Source organism: Juglans regia, chromosome 15, assembly GCF_001411555.2.
Source record: "Juglans regia cultivar Chandler chromosome 15, Walnut 2.0, whole genome shotgun sequence".
NCBI classification, from domain to species: domain Eukaryota; kingdom Viridiplantae; phylum Streptophyta; class Magnoliopsida; order Fagales; family Juglandaceae; genus Juglans; species Juglans regia.
In genome coordinates, this window is record NC_049915.1 from 7,162,258 (window position 1) to 7,189,063 (window position 26,806).

A 26,806-nucleotide genomic window follows, 5' to 3' on the forward strand; every position below is an offset into this window, starting at 1 on the left:
TAAGAGACATAGGCTTTGTTTGGTTCCTTAACTACTCTCAATTCATCTCAACTCATCATTACAACCTTTTTAAATTTCAACATAAAATATAATAAACAATTTAATTTTTTTAAATTTTAAAATAATAATAATATTAAAAAATAATATTTTATTATCTCAATTCAACTCACTTCAACATCCAAACACAATCATAAAGTGCGGAATGTAACGTTACTCTTAAACTTAAAAAAAAAAAAAAAAAAAAAAAAAAAAATCCTGATTTTCGCACTTACATTAGAGATGGGAGACATCGCCCGATCAATTGTTACATAAAAAAGTAACGATACATGAACAATAATTTTTATCATCATTATTTACAAGTATGTTTTAAAATGAGAGTATTAAATTATTTTACATAAATATTCCTCATTTAAAAAATAATTATATAAAAATGATCACGTATTTTCCGACCTTCAAATCCTTTGCGTGGGCCGTAGATGATTTACGTGTAAAAACAAGGTTCAAGGGATACGCAGTGTCTAAACTCTGAAATTCATAAATATTGTGCGACTTTACTATTGTCGATACTCGACAACTTGCAAAACCGTAACTCATACTGTCGCAATTGGACATAGTATGTTCTGTTACAATTAGATTTTGAGATGAGTTAAATTAAATTATAAATAGTAATATTTTATGAGTCTCATTGAAATAGATTTAATTTTTTTAGATTGAGATTGATTTAACTTTTTAAATTATATGTATAAAGTAGATTGAAATGAGTTTAATTTTTTTTTTATGAGAAATTGAAAAAATAATGACTAGTAAGTCCCATCAATGATTAGCTTGAAATGAGTTGAATTTAGTTCAACATGTTCGTTTGGTTCCTCAACTCCTCTCAACTCATCATTATAATTTTTTCAAATTTCAATACAAAATATAATAAACAATTTAATTTTTTCAAATTCTAAAATAAAAATAATATTCTAACAATATTTTATCATCTCAACTCAACTCAATTTAACATCAAAACGTAACCTCAAACAAATATTCCTTTTAAATACTTAAACATTTTGGACATTCACCTCCAAGAAAGAAAGCATGAAGTTATTGTAAATCAAAAATACAAGTGTTACAAATACAAATACAAATATAAATAAATCATATAAAAATAAATTCACAAACTAACATGATTTAATATATCTAACGTACCATATAAAATCATGTTAGTTTGAGAGTTTATTTTTATAAAATCTTTTTGTGATTAAAATATTTCTAAAAAAAAAAAAAATTAAGCAAGCTAAGGCAGTAACATCAATCCATGGTCAAGCTAAGAATGATTTGCTGCCTTCATAATACCTTGAGTTGTGCTCTCCTCCAAATCCATATATATGCATCTCCCCAAGTGTTAAACCAAAAAAAAAAAAAAATACTTCATTCTATTCATAAATCTGAATAGAATAGGCTCAAGAGACACTCGTTCAGGTGGTGGGTCAATACATCACTCGTTCTAACTAGTATTAACTGAGTTTTGGTGGGTCAATACATCACTCGTTCTAACTAGTATTAACTGAGTTTTGGTGGGTCAAGATTCATTATAGTTACAAAAATATTGAAGTTGCGTTTGGACAGTGGGATTCTGTGGAATTTTGTGAATAGTAGTTAAAAAATATTAAAAAAATAATTTTAAAATATTAAATAATAAATAAATAATAAAATAATAAAATAATAAATAATAATAATAATACTTTAATTTGGGCGTAAAACACTAATATTTTAATCATCATTATATACCCAATTCAAAGGTGTATTGAGCGTAAAAAATAAATGTAATTTTTCATCTTCCAAATTTAATTTTTCAAAGAAAAGAAAAACAGTGATGACATCTGCATGATCATCCCGGTATAGTCTGGGATCGATTCGGAAATTTAAGCTGAAGTTTAACGCGGTAGGTTGCATCCACAACAGATGGATGGCGATCAGTCTGGGTAAAAGCAGCAAGCCCACGAGCAAAAGCAAAAGACCCTGTGCCGCCCACCACATTGAGGAGTTGCATGTCCTTATGAGCAACATGCCTGGCCTCGACACTAAGGCTACCCGAATACTCGGATGTGTCAAAGGTCAGATAAATGATATTGAATGCCGAGTGTGCAAACCCTTCGACAGGAACTATGAAACCCTGGGCTTTACCCACAACCCGAGAAGTGTTTGTAGGTCCCTCTGTGAGCGTTTGATGAAAAATAAGCGCTTCAGCATCTGATCTTGCCTTGGGAAGTGTGCTAAAGCCTGCAATCTGCGGTTGTTGGATGTACAAGGACAGTGCCAGCCATGGCGGCCGTGTGTGGTGGTGGTTCTTTGATGGCTTTCCATGGGGACCAGGCGAGAGCAAAGCCAAGAGAACGACTACCAATATAGCCAAAGACACTGCAGTGCAGAATACAACTCTAGGTAGCATCTTGCACCAAGCGGCATGGAAAATGTTGGCTACAATCTTTGAGTTGGATTTGTTTCTTATACAGTTCGATACATCAATGGATGAAGTGAAACTACTACTCTTTATTGTGTGTTTGGTAACCTAATCCTCCACTTTTTCATTATCAAAATCTACGTTCTTCACAAGTAAGTGGAGTTAGTGGCAGATTTTGGCTGAGAGGCTTGTCACTTGTGTTCTGCTCCTGATCCGGGGAAGGGTTGGAGTGTTTGGCATTCTTTCTGCATCAACTTTATGAATCACATTAAGCCGCGTCAGGTTGAGTTGAGAAGGGACCAAATGGTTAGTTTTGGATATTACCAACCTGGAATCTAAAACCAAATATAAGTAGGTTGTGTGAATGGTAGGAGGTTGTGAAGATTTTTTGATATAATTATATTGGGATTTATTATGCGTAAGTCATTATTCACTCTCACATCGCACACTTAAAACTTTTTTATAAAGTGTGTAGGTATTTTTTATAAGATATTAGGTATTTTTTATAAGGTGTAGGGTGTGGAATGGTAAATAGTAGCTGATGAAAATAATTTTTTAATTATATTTTAGTCGAATTGTCAAAAAATCTTGATTCAACCCAAGGGAGGATGAAGCATTACTTCCCTGTAAAAGATTGATAACAAAACTTAAAGTAGCGGAATGATAGAGTGAATAACAACTTATTACAATGACATCGATACACCCAAGATGAGATTCTGCAATGTGCAATCTATTACTAAGCTCAACAAAATTACATGACGAAGAAGCACATCTAAATATAGGGCAGTGAAAAGTATTTAGCTTGATCAGATGACATGGTATTCTTTCACTCCTCAAACTTTGCATAGAATTGACCGAAGAAAAAAATGCTTAGCACAATCATGTGTGAAGCTGTCAGTGGTCTCAATATCGATGTCACTCTACCAAGTTCAGGTCAATGCTCTCCAGCTGACCCTCCTCCCCATCTCTTCACACGGCTCTCTGCTTCTTCAGCCTGCACATTTGGATTGATAGGGTGACAATTATTCGTTTCGGTTCGGTTAGAAACAATGAATAATTTTAGGATTCCAAAGTTATAGAGAATGCAGAAGAGTATGTATAGATATAAACTTACTTCTTTTGTCCAGTTGGTAATTGAAGTGACCACTACCAAGATTATAGTTTGCAGAACAATGCCCCCAATCATCCCTGACCAAATACCCTGCAATTGGAAGAAGTGGAAATAAGGCAAGGGGAAAAAGGTTCAAGAACAAGTGAGATTAACTTGCTTTAAAACTTGGTAAATCATTTCTTAAATGGGGGAGTAGTACTTATCTTACTGCATTGTAAAATCTCAGCCTTTGAAACACAGATTCAGAGAAAAAAAAGTTCAATAAAAAATGATTCTAGTAACTCACCTCAGCTCCAAAACCAAATGTGAATCCCAGGAGTATGCCAGCAGGCAATCCAACAATGTAGTAGCATCCGATGTTGATGTAAGCGACAATGGCTTGCCATCCGGCTCCAACAGCAACACCTTAATCAGCAGCAGCAGTAAGGAAAATTAATTAATTAGCAGAAACTTTATTTTCGAATCCATGACACAAGGTTGTGTGTAAATGGTATGTGACCCTGTTTGTTTGCCTGAAAGATCGTGTTTCCTTCTACTTACCTGATAAGACTGGTTGAAGGCTGTTTAGAAGCACCGTGACTCCGAGCAAGACAGCAAGGTGGGTAGTTTCCTCACCAACAGCTTCACTGGTGGTGAAAAGATAAGGGAAGTAGTCCCTTGTTGCAAATACTACAGCCATGCAAACAACCCCTATGGAAACAGATGTGACAGAAACCACCAGCACTGCAAATTTTGCAGCCCGAGCATTGCCAGCTCCGAGTTCATTTGATACCCTCACACTGTTGGAAAATCAATAGTAAGTTCATAAACTTTTCTTTGTGTTGCTTGAAAAGGAAATAGGGAAGGTAAAAATGGAATCATACAACTGGATTTCGAATGGTCTTTGTTAAGATTCCGAATTTTACACCATCTTGTAAGCATAAAAATTGGGATATAAACGAATCTCCATGTTGAAAATCTTCTTGATTGACTAGTAAATGATTTTATCTAAAAAATTAAGACCAAAGCATGCAGGGAACACATCACCTTATCGCAGCATTGAACCCAAGTGCAATCATGGCATCCCATCCGTTTATGTTCATGCTGCAAAATAATGAAAATGAGGTTTAGGAAACCAATTTTTCATCATGCATGAAGTTTTGAGCATGCACATGCAATAGGGAGGTGATGAAAAAGTACCATACCAAATAGAGATGGCGTCAACTGGTACCAGAGGGTTCGCCAAACGGCCTGTTATCACCACCAGTATCATCAAGTACCAAAACTCCAAGCTGCATTTCAATTTACAGTCCAATTTCAACATCTCCTAACATGTATGTATAAAATGACTCATTAGGCAAAAAAGGTTTGAGAGAAACATACCACAACATTACAGCAGAAGCCAAGGAAAGCTTCACAAAGCCCCACAAGTCAGCAAATGCTAGCCATGAGAATCCAGCCCAAGCACCATCGGACTTGGTGACGAAAATGTAGACCAATTGAGCAATAACAATAATCCACCATGATGTGTTGAGAGTGATTGCTGCTCCAGTTAAGCCCCACCCAAGCTTCAATATCAGCAACCAACTAAAAAATATATGTATCACCAATACCACTGCAGATATCCATGCCATGACTAAGACTTTCCTTTGTGCTTGTAGAAACTTTTGGATCGGGAAATTCATTGCATACGCGAACAATTGTGGAAGCATCCACAAAGCAAATTTGCCTGCAGCAGAAAATCCAGTTCACATGATCATTCATTCTTGTTGTTTTTAGTTAAAATTAAAGTCTGCAAAACCTATTTACGTACAAATAAAAATTCACTAATTTCAGGCATTGGTCATTAGCAGATATCATCAAGCAAAATGCATGAAATGTTTAGAAGATTTCTCTGTTATTGAAAAATTAAGGAGTAGAGATAAATCATTACTCGTTAAAGCAAGTATATTAACATCATGTCCATGACTCCATACTCCATTAATGAAAGCACTTCTAGTTTTCTGCCATTAATGCAAGCAGTTCAAATGATTCAGAGAAGAGCTAAAGAACAGAACAATACTAACCAGCAGCCTCAGATATCTCAGTGGTCTCCCCAATGACTTCAAGAATGGGAGGAGACCAAACGTAGATGGGAACTAAAACGCAAGCTGTTGTCAGCAAAATGACCCACGATCTCTGCATGTAAATCCCCAACATCCTTATATGCCCAGCACCGTATGCTTGTCCACACAGCGTCTCCAATGCACTTCCCATTCCCAACTGATTTCAACCATAAAATTTCATCATCATCAGGTTTTTATATGTCATTTTCCAAGCTGTGTATTGAGAAATAGGATATAATTTTCTTTAATTCTTTGTCAATGGTTTAATTCATAGAAAAATAACAAACGCTTAATATTTACATAGGATCTCTGCATTATATGAAAAAAGTCTACAAAGACTGTTAAACATATTGTAAAGTAAGTTTATTAAATGTAGTAAATTTGAAACAGGCGCTCAAGAACTTTTAAAAAAAAAAGAAAAAAAATAGAAAAGTGAGATCCAACATAAAAGATAAATTTTTCAAATAGGTCTCATTTTTTTAACAAAAAAATTTATGTACAGTCATTTTTGTATAATTTTTACGAATTATTCTAATATGATTGGTTGCATTATTTTTTTAATAAAAAATAATTCTTTTAACCAATCACATCAATAAAATACACAAAAATATACAAAATTAATTGTATATTACATAACTCTTTTTTTAAAGAGCTTGCAAGGGAATTGTAGGCCTTGAGTTATACAAATAATTTTTTTAATTAAAAAAAAATTAAATACAACTCTAAACATAGTGCTTTCATTTTTCAACATCTCTAAAGTGGGCCACCGTGATATCTATCAGGTTATGTGACACTGTGACTTCTGGACAACCTTTATGAAACATTTAACACCTATGGAAGTTTTGTTACACTTTTGAGGGCTTTGACTTTTTGTTTCTTAACATTTTATTTCTTTGCACCCTCTTAGGTTAGTCTGGATTCATAACTCATCTTAATTTATTTTATTTTATTATTATAATTTTTTAAATTTTTATATAAAATATAATAAATAATTTAAAATTTTAAAATTTTAAAATAATAATAATATTAAAAATAATATTCTAACAATATTTTATACAATTCATTTAAAACCATCAACCCAATTCTAAATCCAAATTGGGACTTAACCAGGCTTTAGAGACACGGATAGAACAAGGCTTTTGTGCTTTAGTTGGTTTTTGGCATTCTGTAAAGATGAGCTAATACTCTTTCTTGCACATAATCTTGCAGTCCTTGAACTCCAACAGTAAATGCTAATGTGCAAAAAAACACACAGAAATGGAATATGGGCATCTTTTTTCTTTTATACCAATATTTTGGAGCATGGATATTGTTAAAGAAGCCATTACCCTTTCTATTAAAAAGCTATAAAGTTTAAGTTTTTAAACTATTTTTACAAACCAACTTCTGCAAATTGCAATGATAAGAAAATGCATATTCAACCATGCAAACAAACTCAAACAAGATAAGCACAGTTTTGATGGAGAAAGTTTCAAACTTTCAAACATGAGTAAAAAAGAGTAGAGTACCATGATACCGAAGGCGAGCCCGGCGATGACAGAGTTTTCGACAGACACGGCGGCGAGCTCGATTTCGCCGACGAGACCGGCGAACGTCTGAGTGAGAGCACCGAGTGAGTACTGACAAATGGAGGTGAAGATGGCCGGGCCGGCGAGCTTCCATAGCTTCTTTGACTCGCTCCCGAACGCCTTAACACGGCTTTCTTTCTCATCCTCCTCATAGTTGCTATGATTATTAGTCAGAAGTGGAGTAGTGTCTGCGGCGCCCATGGCTGCTTTGCTTCTGTTCAAACACAACCACTTCTTCTTCTTCACTACCACCAACAATGCTGCCTAAGCTGCTGCTGCTGCTGATCAGTCTATCTCCATCTTATATTGTACAGATCTTTTAAGTGAGGATGAAAATTAGGAGAGGTTTGAAATTAGTTAAGGGTGATCTGTACTTCCTCGTCAAGCTGGAGTTTCGAAACAGCTTTGGTTAGGTTTGGATCAACTGCCATTGGTCGTGTTTGAAAGGTTGTTGCATGGTATCTGTTTTGTCTACGCATAAAAAGATTGTGACGGCTCCTGACTCGTCTGTGAATCTAGCGGTGCTACCGCTAGGTTACATCACTAGTTATTTTTTTGTTTTTTTATTTATTCTTTCTTTATTTTTTAATATATTTAAATATATATATTTTTTAAAATACATCAATACATTTAAAATTATTTCTTAAATTATTAAATAAAAAAAACAAAAAAATAAAAATCAGAGCGGTACATGTAGCGGTCAATTATGGGCGGCATACAAGATTTTTCAATAAAAAAAAAAAGCCATTTTGTCAGGTGGAATTGTAGATCCCGTCTTACCAACTCTACCTAAGCAAAATTGGAGACGACCAAAAGTGTTAGCTAGGAATAGGGAATCACTTTATTTATTTTTTTGGCATTTCAACACGTATCTTGTTTATTTGCACTCTATTTTGTTAAGAGAAATATTTTAGTAATAAAATTATTAAATAAAAATAATTTTATATAACTTATCAGATTATAAAATTATTTTTATTATAAAATATATTCGATAAATCTCATAAAATTAAGTTAATTTGTAAGATTATTTTTATATGATACATATATAGTAATAACACTCATTTTTTGTTATTTTAGCGATGATTATTGATGTGATACATTTTAAATGATGTAATGTTTATATAAAACAAATTAAAATATACCATATGAACATGTTTAAATTGAGATAAAAAAAAAACAATTTAAATTCGCAAAGTCGATCCGTATATTGACATACAAAATACAGTACTGATATGGAAGTATGTCTTATGAGAATATATATATATATATATATAAAGGTAGTATATATGGATTTGGGCATGTGCCATAACATTCAAGGTCAATGTGATAAATATAGTCACTTCCAAGATAATATATGTTTGAATTTGAAAATGACAAATGCTAATATGATAAAAATTGATATTATTGAATTTAAGAGCACTTTTTCATCTCTCTCTTTGTTTTTTTAAGAAATCATCAAATGGATTTGGGAATCTAAAAGATATTAATCAATTGAGAGGGGAAGTTGATAAGGACAATATTGGACTCACTGAATCTAATTGATATGAACACACTGAAACTACTTCATTATTATTCATTATTATTTACAAATTATTCATTATTTTATTTTTTTTATTTTTTATTTTTTTTATTACTATTCACAAATAATCTGAAATCACCTCAGCATGCTTAAATAAAAAATTAAAGTACCACCCATAGAGTAAAGAGCGGAGAGTTTTAAACTATCAAAATTGATACATTACATCGAGTTATAAAAAATTGGCACTTGACATCCTACATTGAGATTTGATTGAAAAAAATTATGCCACATCACTTATTTTTGCATTCGGCTTACATCCAAGACATCCAATTAAAATGTGAGCTGATAAAATATATCAATATATTCATTTCATCTATTGTTTCTTATAATAGTACATGATATCAAGTAATTATTTCTTTTTAAGCCAAACTCTTTATTTTTCATTCATTCTTTAAAAATACTATGGATAAAGTACAAAACTATATATATATATATATATATATATATATATGTATATAGAAAGTACTGCAACTGTTGATGATCACTAAAACCCAACTTTTGCATGGAATGGCTGTTGTCAACCGTATGTCGTAAACGCCCACAAAATTATACCTATATATCCGACCCCAAAGCCGTGCATCTAGATCCTGAACAAACGTACATGGACCCAAATCTCACTGACCACTTTTTATTTTTATTTTTAAAAGAGAATATGTACTATCCACAAAATTTTTTTGAAAAATATATTTATAACTGATATAATTTAATACGGTATGTTAAATTATAAAATTATTTTATCTATAAAAAAGTTTTATAAAAATATATATATTTATAAAAAATATAATTTTATATAATATATTATATTATCACATAAAATTACGTCACTTTATAAATTTATTTTTATAAAATCTTTTCACATATATATATATATATATATACAACACTTCTCTTTCTTTTAATACTGCTCATTACTGCTTTGAATAAAATCCAGAAGCAGTACAAAGGGCCCAAAAATTGGATAGCTACACTCCACTGACACACATAGATATGCTATCTAACATTCTCTGTGTTTAAAAGTGGATTTCTAACCAAAATCTCAGATGGGGTTTGACCAGAAAGGCAGAAAGGTAGTTTCCGACAGATTTTAGGTTCAAGAAAATATCAAATTTAAACTATGTTCATAAAGTAATTAAATACTATCAATTCATAATATATTTATTTTACACACGTTGTTTTTTATTTTATTGTGCTATGACACACATTTTTTCAGTTTCTCGTTCAACCCTAGAGTTTTTTTTAGGTAAAATATTCTATTTTTCATCTTTTTTTTTATTATACATTCTACGACTGTATATAACATTACTCTTTTGTATTTATTGCCTTTTCTTTTCCAACTTCTTTTGAACCGATCCAACGCTATTCTATGGGATCGAGGTAATTTCAATTCGGACATCGAAAGTTTTAAATCAGAGATATTGATACTTAAAATGAATTTATATATTATTTATTATTTATTTAATATTGTCAAGATAATATTAAATAATATAAAATTTACTTGAGGTGTCTACCTCAAACATTCCTCAGAAATGTTTTTGCTGTAGTGGGTCCATGGGAGCAACCAGATTTGGTGACAACAAACTTTCTTAATATTCTTGGTATGATTAACAATCTTTGTAAGCCTTGTTTTTTCTGTTTTAATGTCAAACCAAGCAGACAATGTAAACTGAGAAGTTGATTATGATATTGTTACTATGTGATTATTTTTATGATTATTTTATATTTTTTAGTTATTTTATGTAATGGGTTATTAAGAAGATTAGGAGGGTGTAAATCTAAATTTTAAGTTTTAAGCCATGACTTGACAGCAAATGCTCTCTTTAATCATTGAACACTGTCTGATTTGGATAATAAAATCATCTCAACTTATTATCCGGTAGTCCATATGGGTTTGAGTGTCAAGATATTCTCAGGTATAACTTTCTTAGGTATTCCGAGAATACCTCACTACTATTTATTATTTTATTATTAGTTTTCACCTACTTTTTACTATTATTCGATATTCTATAATTACTTTTTAATTACTATTCACAGAATACCTCACCATCCAAACGCGAAAGAAAGCAACCTATGGTCACTAGTACCCAACTTCTTAATTTTTTTTTTTTTTTAAAATGCCATACATATCAGAAAAATTTATGGTATCTTCGAGATCAGACTATATTTTTTGTTTGAACAGGCCACAGCTTGTTTGTCCGAAAGTAGTTGTACTAAAGCACCTATGATGCAGAAAAGAAATGCAAGAGCTTCCTTCTTACCATACTACAATGATTTCTGCCAAATACAGATTGAAAGTCATACCAGAACACTTCCAACTTTCACAGCACCACAAATGCCAGTATAAGGGTTCCCATACCTTCTCCAGACCGCCGTGAAATCCAGGTTTTTTTTTTCTCTTTTCCTTTTTCAAATAAACCTACTTTCAGTTGCCAAACTCACTGATGAGTTATGGGTCCAAGTAAATGACTTCTGCTATCATGGAGGCTCGCCTGAATCGCAGCAATTCTTTAACCAACTCCCAGCTTCCATCAATGGAAGCAGGCTTAACGGTCATTCTTTCGAGTACAGGAGAAGCCAATAGCACTAATTTGATGAAATTCAATTCACGTTGTGTACCAGAGATGCCAAAGATCTTCACTAGTTGCAGTTGGTTGAGTGTACAACTCGAATGGTCATCTTCCTGAAAGTTGATGACTTTCGCCACAGCAGCCAGCTCCTCCGGGCGAGCCTATATAAGTTACATGGAATAAAAAAGAATTATGTGGAATTAAAATCTTGGAAAATTTCCAAAATTATCTCCAAAATGAAGGATTTATTATTTGGTCTACAATTTAGCAGAACAAACACAAGGATCGATAGAAACAGCAAGGCCAGGTGTTTGACAGCATGCACATGCCTGCTATGTTGATTTTGACGAAGCTAAAGTAAATAATCAATAGAAGAAACTCACCAAAACTTCTAGTTCTTGTAGATTAGGTGAACTTCTTAACAGGGACAGAGCTGTTAAAACCTCCTCTGAATCGTTGAAGTTTATGCGCAAGGAAAGATAGTTAAGATTGACACATGGGATAGGCAACCTTCCTGGCAAAATTCCAACAGCCAAATACTGGAGAAAAAGAAGATAGAGAACATATAAAAATCAACCTCAAACATGTGCAGTAAAGTAGCATTTGGACCTGCCCATGACAAGTGAATCTGTTCCTTGGGATTTAAGCAGACAAGTTGATGGTGGGAATGCCAAAAAATAAGTAAAATGACCAAACAATCACATAAACGAGTTCAATAACTGAAATCTGGAAAAATCCCTTCAGCATAGAAAGAGGAAACTTCATTTCAAATCATTGGAAATTTTTAAAGCCCAATGAACTCAAGCACTTTCATGTGGCACGCCACATGTGAGAGCCCCTTATTTATCTTACACTATCATACTCATTACCTTCAAAAAGTAACTCTGAACCTCCAGCCTTCGGATAAGGGGTAGATGAACAAAAAATTTAAGCAAATTGCTAGAATTGGAATAAACTTGCTTTTTGTCATCGCCGACATTTACGTATAATCCAATGGCAACAACAGCTAAACGGGAGGTATGTTCAAAACTAATATCCTCAAAAACACCTCCAATATCAAAATATTGGAGATTTGGTGCATTAATGTTGAGATGGGCGAAACCATCAAAGTTCATCAATGTCAATCTTTCAAGCAGAGGGCAGCTAGAAATCAGACTTTCAAACAGATCTTGGGCCAAGGTCACATGCTGTAGATCAAGGCTCTTCAAGCTCCCAAAGCCTTTAAATGTCAACGGAGGTTTTAGGAAACAATTAAATAACTCTAAGTGAACCAGATTCTGGCATAAAAATAAAGAAGAAGGCATCTTGTAGCGCTGCCCTTTCCAAATTTCAAGAACAAACTCTTTGATAGAGCACCTTGATAGATGGAGAATCCACCGATCAATGTCGGTAATTCCTAGAAGATCTCGATGCGAAAGCTTGAACTTGTATATCGGTCCATTATGAAGTAAGAGAACATGATCAACAATGCTCACAAGTTTATTCTTGACAATAGTTTGATCTTGAGAAGAAACTGGGAAACACTGATTATCAAACACAAGATGTGGAAGTGTAGCCCATTTGAACCTCCACTTGCTTGACAAAATACTTGTCTTTACTGCCTCCTTAATTGACAACTGTGACAAAATTTGATCTATAACATGCCCTGGTAAGTTGCTGATCTTATCTAGCTCCATCTCCACTTAGCACTGGCACATTGATGCTTATCTTTGTTTCTGAAATATTTGAGGAAAAAAGATTTCAGAAATCAGATATCAGATATAAAGACTAGGGGTACCTGGTCATTTAGATAGTAACATTTCAGAGAGAGAGAGAGAGCCTTTACAATGATTAGGGAAGCAAGTCATTTAAGAGAGTGAGATATGGTTACCAAAATGTCTTTAACCAAATTAAATAATTTCAACTAAACAAATTAAGTGCCATCACAAAGCCCAGGAAATAATATAATACAAAAACCTGTACCCTATCACATTACATTTTCTTCATTAAAAATAGAGCACTCTTTCTGAAGCGACTCTTGAACATGACTGTCATAGTCCAGACAGAGTTCTAATTCAACAAGAGTTTGATCCAGGTATAGTGGTGTGGCTTGGGGCACTTGTTGAAGAAAATGAGCAAATCCTTGATGGTGTAATCAGAACAAAACTGTCCATGCCAGTGCTGGTATTAAAGTTTTTTGTTGCTGCTCTTTATTGGTTAAAACAAAAGCCATATCTTAGTAGGAGAAAGAATTTGAACTGCAAATAATAGTGTTGGGTAATGGAAAGTGTAAACTGGCAATTGAGACCCAAAGGAACACCACTAGTTTTTCCATAACTAGATAAGAAAAAAATGTGCAGTCAAAGTCTTTAATATACTTGTAAAAAACTCAAAAAATTAAAACCCTGAGTGCCCAAAGAAAACATTTGAAATCCTGGAGTCATAAGCTGCAAGACCACAAGCTGGTGGCACCATATCTAACTGGAAGAACATAAAAGATATTAGTTGGGTAGAATTGTCTAAAAAGACAATGATCGCTCATGAAGTCATCAGAGCACTTGAAAGGTTTATCTACTCTGAAAGCTGATTCTAAAACGTTCATTACTAAACTGAGGAGCCATTTTCTATATCTTGTGAACAACCCCCCCCCCCCCAACTGCGCGCGAACCCGCCCCAAGAAAAGAATTATCATGTGAAAAGCTATTGAAATGTTGTAATAGAAAACTCCGCAAGACATATTGTAATGCCCCAATGGAAGACCCAAACCACTCTGGCCTATACTCTAAAATGACTAGTCAATGATACAATTGGAGTCCCATTGAAACATTATAAAGAGCAAGAACTTCTCCTCCTAAGCAATATGGGATCTCATACACCACCTACTCTTATCCTTATTATATGGGGTATCACACATATTGTTTGAATATAATCACCATCTATTGCAAAGAAACATAAACATCGGTTTCAATCAAAGGATGAAAGCATGAATTGCCTTTCTACACGAAATGAGTGAACCTCCTACTACCAATTCATTGTTTCCGGAGAATGAAATTGTTTGATAAGCCATTCAAGATGACATGAGGGAATGCACAATCTTTCTACTCTTGTAGTGATTAAAACCGGATCTGCTAAATCTTTCTACTCTTCTAGTGATTAAAACCCATAACTTGGGGTGGATGGCTTAGTATGCAAGCAAACCACACTATTCTCTCACAGTACAAAAACTGAAGCTTTCAATCATCGAACTTCGAAAGATAATTCAAGCTCTAATCGTTACTTCTAAGGCTATGCACCAGCATTGGAGTTAGCTTATCTCATAAACTTGAGATAAAACCCAATTTCCAACAACCATTATCTGTTTCAAAATCTCTGAGAAGAAAAAGTAAACCCATGATTTTCTTACAATCCAAAGCTGAATTCTTGTGTTCTTCTTGAGTTTGAGAAACCCAGTATGAAAAAAAAAAAAAAAACTCCCGAAATATTCAAATTAGTGAACTCTACGGAACTGGAATAGAAGAAAAGATTAACTTTTTTCTCGTACCTGTAAAAGCGAGGAAATGGGTTCTAGTTGAATCTTCGAACTCGAAGAAGTGAAATCGATAAAGAGAAACAGAAGACTCACATTGACCAAACCTACTACATTCCTTCGCGGCTACGATTGCACCATGGAAGAATAGACAGGCACAACGCGAATTTTATTTTTATTAATTTTCCCTTTTAGCTTTTTGTTAATCTTTAATTCGTTTTTTGTGATTATTGTTAATTGAAATCTTATATACATATCATAAATTTATAAATTGATATAATTTTATATGATACGTTAGATATAATTTATAATTAAAATAATTTTATAATTTAACGTATTATATTAAATTGATCAATTTATAAATTTATTTTTATAAAAAATTTTTATAACTAAAATATTTTTCTATTAAATGTAATTTTGATTAGATATGAAGTTTATGTAAAAATATTATATTTTTAATAATAAAGTCTATTATTTTTTATAAAAATACGTGAGAGTTGTATATCCTGAACAATATCTAACATTACTCTTTTCTATTATCTTTTATTATCTTTTAGTGCTTTGCTACACAACCTCCACCACAATCCACACTCTACATTTTTTTAAATTTTTAATATTTTTTTAAAATTTTTTTTTTAGTTTATTCTTTTTAAATTATTTTAAATTTTTTATTCATTATTTATATAAGTTAATAAAAGAAAAAAATAATAAAAATTAAAAATAATGTGAAGTATGGAGATTGTATGAATAGTAGGAGGTTGAGTAGATTTTTTGTATCTTTTATGACTTAGGGACGTTTTTGTGTTTAAAATCTACACGTGTAAAGTATCTATTGGCTATGACACTAGGGAAATATCAAATGACAAAGTTTGTCGGTAGATAAGCCCGATTCATTTGTGAAACCTAAAGTCTAATTTGATAAAAGTGAAAACTTAAGAGAGAAGATTTTGAAAAAGGTGTATAATTTAAAAAACCATTTTAGGAGTTGAGCTTATTATAATTTAACATATGGGCTTGCAAAGCTTGTGAGACGTCTCCACCTGCATTTGGTGGGCTCTTCCTTTGGGTCCCAAACAATTTATTAAATTTCCACTAAAGTTAACACATTAAAGTTAAAAACCATCTTTTATTTGCCAAAGATATAATTTGATTTTAATTAAGAGAAATGATAAGTCGAAATTATATAAAATTAAACTCACAATTTTGATCTTAGTCTAAAAATTTGGTTGCATTTAAATGCTGAGATGAGTTGATTTGTAAATAGTAGTATTTTGTGAATCCTATTGAGATGAGTTTAACTTTTTTTTAAATTGAGATGAGTTTAATATTTTATATTGAAATGTATGAAATAAGTTCAGATGAGCTTAAATTTTTTATGAAAAATTGAAAAAATAGTGAATCTCATTAATGATTAATTTGAGATGAGTTGAATTTGGTTCAACAATCAAACATAGCTTAAAAATTGATTTAACAATCCTGATTTTTAACTTTCAAATAAATTTTCGAAATCAACGTTCTATATATGTTAGTACTCTTTCTAGTACATTTTGCCACCTCTAATTACATTTTATTTTTTTAATATGACATATTTTAAGTGGTTTAATATATTGCCCATTTAAAGAAATCTATATCTAAAATGCATTACATCAATAAGTATAATTAAAAATAAGAAAATTTAAGAAGAAGAATATATAATCATATTAAAAAGGAAAATTCATACTGTAAATATTGAAACCAAAAACTTCCTTTCCAATATATATATATAAAATAAAAATGTAAATTTCGAACTTCAAATAATGATATCAATCATGATGTGCATCATTGCATATCATTATTGGCTTGGAACTATTAAAAAAAGAAAAATACTAATTAAACCTATAAAAATGACTGATAAAAGTGATCGATCGTTTTTTTATTTTTTTTATTTAATAGTTAAGAAAGTACTAAATATTAATTAATTTGTATTTTTTTATTATTTTAAAAATATATAAAAAGTAATTAAATACATTTATACTTATCGATTAAAATCTTTGATTGAATTATCGGTCCATGTGGCATTACCCTTAAAAAAAATATTAGAAGCCTGCATGGCTGGGGATCGATCATGGTCCTTTTCAACTTTGATATATCTTCTTCATTTTTCAAATTGTCAATGAATACCAACTAACATGTGGAGAAAGAAGTAATCAAATAAGAGAGATATCCGTAATATCCGTTACTCTGACTTTTCTCCGACGTCTTCACCGCCAAAAGCCCACTTTTCCAATACCTATATCCTTTTATGGTCCGAGTCAATGGCTTCAAAATCTCTCTCTCTATCTCTCTGCAACATTATTGGGCTCTCTTTTCTTCACCTTTATTCTGGACTTTCACATTTGGGAAACAGCTGCAATCCTGTCAAGAACTACTACATCCAGATAAGAGATAAGATCAATGGGAAATTTGAACAGTATTTCTACTGGGGTGCGGTTGGTTCTTTCTTCTTAATATAATTCCTTTCGCCAATTATTTATATATATATATATATATATTCTCATTTAAAGTATAATAAGATTGTTATAAGTTCATGTGAAATGGGATTTGAGTTTCTGAGGTTCTGCAGAGGAGGAAGAAGAAGAAGAAGAAGAGCAGAGTACTTGCACAGAAAGCCGATGGTTTATATGAACCCCAACGACACAGCAAATCATGATCATGAAGGAATAAAGACAGTTGGGGCAGATAATCTATGCGATTTCTCGAGCAGTTCGGATCTCTGCATTTGCATCGTTACATGGAACATGAATGGGCAGGTAATATATACATATATACATATATACATACATATATATATATATATCTAACTCCATGCAGAAGGAACCTTAATTGCAAAGCAACGTCGTTCTCTCTATATAATCTTGATATGTTTCCTTGTGATATTTTATCTTGTGATTGAAAGGTTTATTTTAATGAATTAGGTGTGTTACGAAGATCTTGCAGAAATAGTAGGGAGCGGATCACGAAAGTTCGATCTTCTGGTTATAGGGTTGCAGGAGGTTCCCCAGAACAACATTTTACAGCCATTGCAGGCCGCTCTTGTGGAAACTGATCACATGTGAGATAAGAGGCTGCATGCCTGCCTTTTCTTTCTTCTATATATAATCTCCTTTATTCATATGATCACTGTCTGTATATTTTTCCATATATATATATATATATATATATAACTCTTGAGATGAGAAGCAAATTAATCGTATAGTTCATTTCAAAAAAGAAAAAGAAAAATCCTATAGTTGAATAATTTGGTATCCAGCTGCATGGTGCAGACTATTCGCTGTAAGGACAAATGCTATGGTCATAATGTTGAATGAAATTTAAAATGCATGCATGCCTCGAAGATTAAGAAAGTTCATTGTTCTATGTCCACACATTAATATTGATAATGACAAACCTATATATTTATATATAGATACACATTATAACGTCTGAATTATCTTTATACACACACACACACATCCATCCTCAAGTACAGCACATGAATCATGATCCGGTACTGCATAACTATTATTTTAAAATAAGAATAATTTTATTTAAAAGAATTTACACCACACAGTACCATATATCCAAGTGGTATATATAATTTGATTTGGAAAGTCAATTATAAAATCTTAATTTTACAAATCAAATTATACTAAGTGAATTATGTGTGGTGAAAATTTGATCTCTAGGTAGCTGTATAGCTAGGATCAAGTACTCTACACTTTTTCTATCTTTTCTCGTCGTATCTTTTTTTTTTTTTTTCCTTTTTCTTTTAGATTGCAAGTTTTTTTATTAAAATCCCGGCAGCCGGGAGGATCGAAAAACTGATCATTGATTTTATTTTGTGATAATTGAAGTCTGTTAGGAAAATCAATTATGCAATCTCTGCAGCTGTATGTCTTTGGACCAAAGAAGTGCTCAGATTTCTTCAGCAAAGGTACCAAGTCTATTTTCTCCTGATCTCATTAATTGATCTTGAGATCATTCTTTTCTTTTCTTTTTCATTTTGTTAAGGACTATCGCTTTGATTTTTATAAGATCTTAAATAATTTGAAATACTGTTTAATTTTGTAGAAGTACTTCAGGTAGATAAGCATTCTATTGGGGGTTTTGGGGGATTAATTGGGAGAAAGAAAGGTGCTGTGGCAATTCGCATCAACTACAAAGGCATCCGAATGGTGTTCATTTCATGCCATCTCTCTGGTAAGCAGCTAATTAATTTGTTCTTGTATTATTTGCTTTGTAATATTTTCGCCTAAGGTCTCTCCCCTAATTAAATGGGAATATTTAAAGCCTTAGCTTTTATGATTTGTTTCTTTCTTCATCACCCCATGGAGACAAGAAACAGCGCGCCTTTTGTTTGAAAACCATTAATTATTGGAATAATAATATCATGGGTTCATGTGAATCTTAAGTTAATAAATATTAGGGTTTTTCCATAAACAAATTAGTGTGTGCATCCTACATTTATTAAGCATATGATTAATGCTAGTACTTGAGAGTCATATACAAACAACATTTATGAAATGAGATGAGTTGAGATAAAAGTTGAAATTAGTTGAATAAAATATTGTTAGAATATATATTTTTTAATATTATATTTTTTGTTTTGAGATTTGAAAAAATTGAATCGTTTATTTTATTTTGTATGAAAATTTAGAAAAGTTGTAATAATTAGATGAGATGAGACGAAATGAGAATGATTATAAAAACAAACGAGACCTAAGTAAATTAGTTGTATTTTTCTTTGGGATTTGCTTTAATATTGTTCTCTAAATTAAACTCAATGGTACAATATATGAATATGTAAATTACAATATTTTCTACTGTGAAAAGGGAGAATATCAGAATATATATATATATATAATTCATTTTAGCTTCTTTCACTGCAAAACATAGAGCATTTTACATGTTTCAAATCTGTTTTACTTACCATAATAAGGGGATATATATTCAGATGCTTATTTCCAAAATTCTGATGGCCAAATTATTAATTTATTGATTAATATCTTTAAAGACATTAAGGGGGGTTAGGCCGGGAGAGATACTGAGATCTATTCCTTAATTTAAAACATGATTGCGTAAAGAGTTGTACGTATTTATGATTAATATCCTTTGACATATATAAATTATAATATATGCATGCAGCTCATGCACGTCGAGTAGAAGACAGAAACTCGCAGTGCAGGCACATGTCACACTCACTCTTCTCCAAGAACTGGAACCCTTATGCCAGACCTGCTCACATCACTGTCTGGTTAGGAGATCTCAATTACAGGATACAAGGCATCGATACACATCCAGCAAGAAATTTGATACACCAAGACCTTCACAGAGTAATTAAGTTGTGCCAAGATTATATATATATGTTATATATTAATTATTAATCTAATTGATTTATAATTTACTGTCTAAATTAATATTAATGTTTGAATTATATATAATTGTATGCAGATGCTCATAAGCAAAGATCAACTCTTACAAGAGGCTGAAAGAGGACATATTTTCAATGGCTACTGCGAAGGGACATTGACATTCAAGCCAACCTATAAATATAATGTTGGAAGTAGCAAGTACGACACTAGTTACAAGGTATATATAATCGTTTTTCTTGTGTTCTTAATTACACATATACGATGATCGATGCATTCTTTAATAATGAACCTAACTCTTTATCAAAATGATTATGCGGTACTTACGCACTTTACAACTGTATATAGCATTACTCATAATATTTAATTCTCTAAATGCAAAAACTTCACAATTAGGTTATAAATTAACAAACTTAATTATTAATAATTTCTCATGCATCGCACGGGTGTATAGTACGACTAGTTTCTCTATATTTATGAAGAAAATCTTCTTAATTATTTGCAGGTAAGAGTGCCATCATGGACAGATCGAATATTGTTCAAGATAGAAGACATGGAGAAAATCAATGCCAACTTGCATTCTTACGAGTCAGTGGATGAAATAATCAGCTCTGATCATAAACCAGTTAAAGCTCACATCTGTTTAAAACTTATTAACAATAAACAGTAGACTGACTTTTCTACTGTTCACTGAGGCCATTTTTTTAGTTATTATTCTTACAACTGATGTAAATTAAGGACACATATTCATACCGTTGATATAACAATACTTGATTTGTAGGACATATTCATATCTGCCGTAGTAATTAATCGGTGTAGAGATGTTTATGTCACATTAATAGTTTGTAAATATAATCTTTCTTTTCTTTTCATGGTGCGCGCAAGCTAAGGTCTTGTTTGGATAGTGAAAGTATTACATTTTATCTCATTTTATTATTATAAATTTTTTAAATTTTCAAACAAAATATAATAAACAATTCAACTTTTTCAAATTCTAAAATAATAATAATATTAAAAAATAATATTCTAATAATATTTTATTCAATTTTCATTTAAAATCATCTCATCTCATTTTACTATCTAAACGGGACTAAGTCCAAGCAAACAAATGACCCTGCATTTTTTTAAAATTTTTCCAGCATTTTTATTTGTTATGGTCAACTACGTGTGTTTGTGTTATATATATATATATATATATATATATATATATATATATATATCCAGATTTTTTACAATATGAAATTTTTAATTAAAATATTATAATATCCATCTCATACCCGCCATCCAGATCTCTAGATCTTATGCTCTAAACACTGAAGTTTGAATAAAAGTACTTATAAAAAACTAAAATTCTAATTTATTTAAAAAAAAAAAGACATTTATTTCGTTAAAAGTCCTCTATTAATTGGCTGTACTCAATTATTTCAGTTCACATCATAAAATTAAGGAACAATATAATCAGCAGTACATTCCTAATCCAACTGCGTGTGCATCTTATATATAATTGTGACGTACGTTGCATGTGGATATTAATACGGTCTAAATAAATATTATATTTAAATAGTCTTTTCAATCAATTCTAGTAATACTATACCTCACACTACCATCTTACTTTCATCTCATTATATAAAATGTGTCATATTTATCACTATTTGATAATTTATCATTTAATGGTGATAAATATATCACATATTATATAATGGAATGAAAGTGAGATGTAGTATGATGTATAAAATTTTTCTTCTGCTACAAGTGCCACTGCACAAGTGGCATGTAACCGGGGGACGTGTCACAGCTTATGTAAGGAAAAAAAAACAAAAATCAAACTCATTTCTCCACCAAGAAAAACAAACTCATTTCTTGCATTTTATTTGGAAAATAAGAAAAATACTGAATTTCATGATTAATAGATTCCTCCCAAATCCATTTCGACAATTTCTCAAACTCATTGCCATAATTTTTCCCAAACCCAATTTTTTTGTTGCTTGTTGATTTCTCCATTAATAGATTTCTCCGTTTGTTGATGCTGGCTAGTTGTAAGCGCTCCCAAATTGTAAGCACCAGATTGTAAAATGTAAAGAGAAGAAAGATGGATTGAAGATGAAACTGAGTGAATTATATATTGAAAATGAAAAATTAGTACGCCTGCTTCAAGGGAGGCTCCTCCGAAATAGAAAACAATCCAAAATATTCTTGATAACTAACTACATCTCTTGCAGATCTAATATAGTGAAAAAGTAAAATATTATAATGTCCTTCTTAACTAAAAGGGCCTATGGGCCTTAACTATTACAAAACAAATAAAAAAGGTTGCATTCCAGGTATCACGAGCCCAAGACGCTTCACAGCCCAGCTGAGCCCAACATCCCTTTAAGCTTTCTCTGCTACGCACGACCATTCAGACTTCCAACACTTCAGCCTTCTCTTGAACCCTTGCACAAATACACTCCTTGATTGTTACGCCTCTCCCCTGCCATATCTAGGTCGTATAACAGTTTCCCCTCCCCTTAGAGCACCTTGACCCATAAGGTGGAGAAATTCCTCACACAAGCGATGATAGGGTTCCCACGATGCCTCCTTCAGTGGTTTCCCCTGCCAACGAATCAATAATTCCACTAAAGGTCTATTTTTACCTTTCGCATCCTCCTAGTTATGACTTCTTCTGGCTCTAGTTTGAAAATCCTCTTGGAATTTACTGGGGGAAGAGTAGGTAGTGGGTTTATGTTCTGACCTAATTTTCGTTTATCAATTGCGAGACATGGAAAACATTGTGAATCTGCGTTGTATTGGGTAGTTGAAGACGATAAGCCACTTCTCCGACCCTTTGAAGAATTTGGAAGGGACCATAGAATCGGGCGGCAAGTTTGAGGTTCTTTTAATGGTGGATGGAAGACTAGTTGTAAGGCTGCAAGCGTAAATAAACACAGTCTCCAACTAGGTGCTGTGCCTCTTTTCTCCTCTGATTAGCGTATTTTTTCATTCTTTCTTAAGCCCTAACCAAATTGTGTTTCAACAGGTTTCACAATTGGTAACGCTGTTGCAAGGTGAGGCTCACTTCTTCAATTCTAGCTGTGTCTGTAGTGTAGTTAGTCAACTTAGGAGGTTTGTAGCCATATAATGCCTCAAATGGGGTAATTTTGGTTGATGCATGTTGTGAAGAATCGTAGTACCATTCTATTAATGGGGCCCAGTTAGACCACTCTTTAGGGGTATCACTAACATAGCTCCGTAGATAGTTTTCCACCCATTTATTTACAGCTTCTGTCTGATCATCAATTTGAGGATGGTAGATAGTGCTAAAAGCTAGATGTACACCCTGTAAGGAAAAGAATTCCTTCCAAAATTTACTTGTAAAAGTAGAGTCTCGATCTGAGACAATGGAATAGGGCATTCCATGTAACTTAAACACATGCTTCACAAATAATTGTGCCACCACCTTAACTGTGTATGAATGAGAAATAGGAACAAAGTGAGCATATTTGGTGAATCTGTCCACCACTACCCCAGAGGACATTAAATCCATTGGAGGCAAGTAATCCCTCCACAAAGTCCATGGATATGGCTATCCGTGGACAATAAGGTATAGGTAATGGCTGTAGAAGCCCACTAGGAAGAGTATTATCCACCTTCACTGTCTGGAATGTTTCACAACCCTTCAGAAACCTTCTTAAATAAGTCTTAGCCCCGAGCCAATGAAAGTCTTTGGTCACTTGATGTATTGTCTTATTAAAACCCAAATGACCCCCCATAGGGCTAATGTCCACCAAGTGTAATATCTTGTCAATGAGGGCTGAGTTGGCATGAATATAAATTCTTTCTTTGTAAAATAGAATATTATTTTTATAGCATAGTGATGTGGCAGCTTCCCTTCATGCCATTGTTTGAACAGAGTTTGCACCTCCTCATTTGTCTCATAGCAAGCTTTGATGTCAGTGACCCAATCCCAACCAGGAAAGAGATATTAAAGCCATTGAAATGTCATTTTCTGTCCCTTGTCTAGACAGTGCATCCGCCACCAAATTATCCTTGCCCTTCTTGTATTCAACCAAAAAATCGTAGCCCATAAGTGTAAGTATCCACTTTTGCTACATAGGAGTCTCTATTCTTTGGTCCAACAAAAATTTTAAACTTTGATGGTCTGTTCTAACCACAAAGGAGTGCCCCAATAAGTATGCTCGCCACTTTTGCACTGCAAAAACCAGTGCCATTAATTCTTTCTCATAGGTTGACATCCCTAGAGCTCGACCCTTTAAGGCTTGGCTGAAAAATGCTATGGGTTGACCGTGTTGCATCAGTATACTCCCAATTACTTCTTCGGAAGTATCGCACTCAATAACAAATGGTAGTTGAAAATTTCACAAAGCCAAAACTGGAGGTTGAGTCATGGCATTTTTCAATTCTTCAAAAGTAGTTTGGGCTTGGGCATCCCATCTAAAACTATCTTTTTTCAGTAACTCTGTCAACTTGGCAGTAATAGCTCCATACCCCCGTACAAACCTCCAATAATACCCTGTGAGGCCCAAAAAACCTTGTAGAGCCTTAATAGACTTAAGCACAGGCCAATTCAGCATGGCTTTAATTTTATCAAGGTCAGCTTTAATTCCCTGTCCCGAAGTGGCCTAAATAGGCAATTTCAGATTGAGAATGTAACAACCCGACCCAAATAGTTTTAGAGATTAAATGCGAATATTTTGATATTTCAATTTTTCATATTATTGTATAATCCTCTTATTGTTACTATTAGTATTATCATTTTATCGAGTTTTATGACATTAATAAGTTGTTCATTTTTTTTAAATATGGATTTTTATTATAGCTATTATTTTTATTATTTTTATTATAATTATTAATATTTTTTAATAATAATATTTCTTATTTAGCTTAAATAGTTTGAGACCTTCCATCATCTTTCAAACAGTTTTCTCTCAAACGTTCTTATTTAATATATAAATTATTATACGTCTCTTTTCATCATATTATTTCTTTTCTTATTCATTTCATATTTTGCAACCGTTTTAAGCCACATATCTCTGTTTGAATATAAACACTTTTCTTCTTGCAACCGACGTACTCATGCAAAGGAAAAATCCTACACGACTCCTATTTTTTACCCACGTAGCAATGCACATACCACCACACGTTCAACCCATAATGCACGACCTTCCCATGAACTACCTCGCTTCAGCCACCATTGTGTGTATATATATAGACCCAGTGTACGTTCATCTTCTTCAAGCTCTTTGGTTGCCGCTCAACCTCCCATCGACTCGGGTGGAGAAGAAGAGCCCCAGCTCTTTCCAACGAACATGCATCATGCACTCAAGCCATGGTGGACTCTCGCCGTTATCGTTGCACACTATCATGACTGCGACATGAGTTACATTACTCCTTCACTACAGCCAACCACAAGGAACCACCAAATATGCCCAAGGGATATCGACGTAGCCTCTGTTTTATACCACAAAAAAGAACATATCCATTCAATGGAAAGCTGCAACAGATGCGGCCATGCTGAAAGACCACCGAAACAGAGCCCACATGCGTGAACCTATTATTCTAAGAGGTGTGATCATCAAACTGTGTACCCCTTGGAATGACACCCTCTAACATGACAATGGTTCCCATGAGGGGTGAAGTTTAAGGAAGTGTCAAGAAACCTTTTGATTTAGTCAAAAGGTTGTGTATGACTAGTGAAGTGTCAAAAGACACAACCTTTTGATTTGGTCAAAATGTTGTGTCAATTCTTAAGGTTGTGACCTTTGAGTTACTATTGGATTACCAATAGTTATGCCCTTTGCCAACCGGTGCATGATGTTCTATAAATAAGGGTCATTGGTGCACAAATAAAACCACTCAATTCATTTTGTTCATCATCAACTTGTGGGACAAATACCCTCACGGAAATATCACCATATTGCCAAAATTCTACTTCTATTTGTTCTTAATAATTATACAGTGGTATCAGAGAGCCAAGTCATGACAGAGAAAATTTTTTCGCGCATTGCGAAGATGATAAATAAGCAAGTGCTTGGTTTGGCAACCACACTTACATATTATAATAATCTTCGTTTGCTTGAAAATCCAAAAGAGAAAATTTTTCAAATCACGGTGGGAGGATTAGAGTATACTGAAATCTTCAAAATCTTGTAAGTTGTTATTATTTTGAAGAAAATTATTGGAATATTTTTATACAAAGAAATAATGCATTTTCTAACTTTTTATCACCCATTGTTACTGTTCTGGGGGGGTTGCCGGAGTTCATCATCGCTGCCAGACGTCGTGGACCTCGGGAGTAGGTCAGAATCCTCAAAGCTGGTGACCATTTCACCGGACGGAAGTGAAGATACAATTTTTTCTGTTTTGGAAGAAGTCCAGTGCGAGGAAAAAGAAGGTGGACGAAATCGTTTTGTTCAACGGTAAATATTTTCAAACTTATCTTGGCTGAACGACATTTGCCAAGGGAGGATAAAAAAGGGCAAGAAAGACATTGTCGTTTTGCCCAATTCTGAAGAACCAAATCTGAAGCCGAGCCGATATCCAAGCCGAGATTCAAGCCGTTCTC

At 32.9% G+C, this 26,806-nt stretch overlaps 4 protein-coding genes across 4 annotated transcripts; 1 reads left to right on the top strand and 3 right to left on the bottom strand.

Moving 5' to 3' along the window:
- Positions 1 to 1,873: 1,873 nt before the first annotated feature.
- On the bottom strand, positions 1,874 to 2,756 carry LOC108991684 (dirigent protein 6). The gene has a single exon (XM_018966019.2). It carries the CDS (start codon positions 2,432 to 2,434, stop codon positions 1,874 to 1,876), a length of 561 nt encoding a protein of 186 aa, XP_018821564.1. The 5' UTR covers positions 2,435 to 2,756.
- A 310-nt stretch (positions 2,757 to 3,066) lies between these two features.
- LOC108991683 (protein DETOXIFICATION 33-like) lies at positions 3,067 to 7,647 on the bottom strand. Its single transcript, XM_018966018.2, has 9 exons — positions 7,150 to 7,647; positions 5,603 to 5,798; positions 4,920 to 5,265; positions 4,742 to 4,828; positions 4,584 to 4,640; positions 4,098 to 4,336; positions 3,844 to 3,962; positions 3,561 to 3,647; positions 3,067 to 3,440 (listed from the first exon to the last, which is right to left on the bottom strand). Exons 1-9 carry the CDS (start codon positions 7,408 to 7,410, stop codon positions 3,381 to 3,383), a joined length of 1,452 nt encoding a protein of 483 aa, XP_018821563.1. The 5' UTR covers positions 7,411 to 7,647; the 3' UTR covers positions 3,067 to 3,380.
- A 3,265-nt stretch (positions 7,648 to 10,912) lies between these two features.
- On the bottom strand, positions 10,913 to 15,013 carry LOC108991704 (F-box/FBD/LRR-repeat protein At1g13570-like). Its single transcript, XM_018966063.2, has 4 exons — positions 14,873 to 15,013; positions 12,222 to 13,067; positions 11,736 to 11,891; positions 10,913 to 11,513 (listed from the first exon to the last, which is right to left on the bottom strand). The coding sequence occupies exons 2-4, from the start codon at positions 13,026 to 13,028 to the stop codon at positions 11,232 to 11,234; spliced, it is 1,245 nt and encodes a 414-aa protein (XP_018821608.1). The 5' UTR covers positions 13,029 to 13,067; positions 14,873 to 15,013; the 3' UTR covers positions 10,913 to 11,231.
- A 2,241-nt stretch (positions 15,014 to 17,254) lies between these two features.
- LOC108991705 (type IV inositol polyphosphate 5-phosphatase 11) lies at positions 17,255 to 21,013 on the top strand. Its single transcript, XM_018966067.2, has 8 exons — positions 17,255 to 17,320; positions 17,460 to 17,646; positions 17,812 to 17,948; positions 18,730 to 18,809; positions 18,947 to 19,075; positions 20,021 to 20,208; positions 20,327 to 20,464; positions 20,750 to 21,013. The coding sequence occupies exons 2-8, from the start codon at positions 17,509 to 17,511 to the stop codon at positions 20,912 to 20,914; spliced, it is 975 nt and encodes a 324-aa protein (XP_018821612.1). The 5' UTR covers positions 17,255 to 17,320; positions 17,460 to 17,508; the 3' UTR covers positions 20,915 to 21,013.
- The last annotated feature ends 5,793 nt before the right edge of the window (positions 21,014 to 26,806 follow it).

Bases quoted from the DNA above. Each gene is read 5' to 3' on its own strand.
- LOC108991705 (XM_018966067.2), top strand. From the start codon at position 17,509: ATGGTTTATATGAACCCCAACGACACAGCAAATCATGATCATGAAGGA. The intron at 17,647-17,811 runs GTAATATATACA...TTAATGAATTAG, and splicing joins CATGGAACATGAATGGGCAG to GTGTGTTACGAAGATCTTGC. The intron at 17,949-18,729 runs GTGAGATAAGAG...TGATAATTGAAG, and splicing joins CTTGTGGAAACTGATCACAT to TCTGTTAGGAAAATCAATTA.
- LOC108991683 (XM_018966018.2), bottom strand. From the start codon at position 7,410: ATGGGCGCCGCAGACACTACTCCACTTCTGACTAATAATCATAGCAAC. The intron at 5,266-5,602 runs GTTAGTATTGTT...TTTCTGCTGCAG, and splicing joins TGAGATATCTGAGGCTGCTG to GCAAATTTGCTTTGTGGATG. The intron at 4,829-4,919 runs GTATGTTTCTCT...ATTGAAATGCAG, and splicing joins GCTTCTGCTGTAATGTTGTG to CTTGGAGTTTTGGTACTTGA.
- LOC108991684 (XM_018966019.2), bottom strand. From the start codon at position 2,434: ATGCTACCTAGAGTTGTATTCTGCACTGCAGTGTCTTTGGCTATATTG.
- LOC108991704 (XM_018966063.2), bottom strand. From the start codon at position 13,028: ATGGAGCTAGATAAGATCAGCAACTTACCAGGGCATGTTATAGATCAA. The intron at 11,892-12,221 runs GTAATGAGTATG...CTTTTTCTCCAG, and splicing joins TTCAGAGTTACTTTTTGAAG to TATTTGGCTGTTGGAATTTT. The intron at 11,514-11,735 runs GTGAGTTTCTTC...TAACTTATATAG, and splicing joins TACAAGAACTAGAAGTTTTG to GCTCGCCCGGAGGAGCTGGC.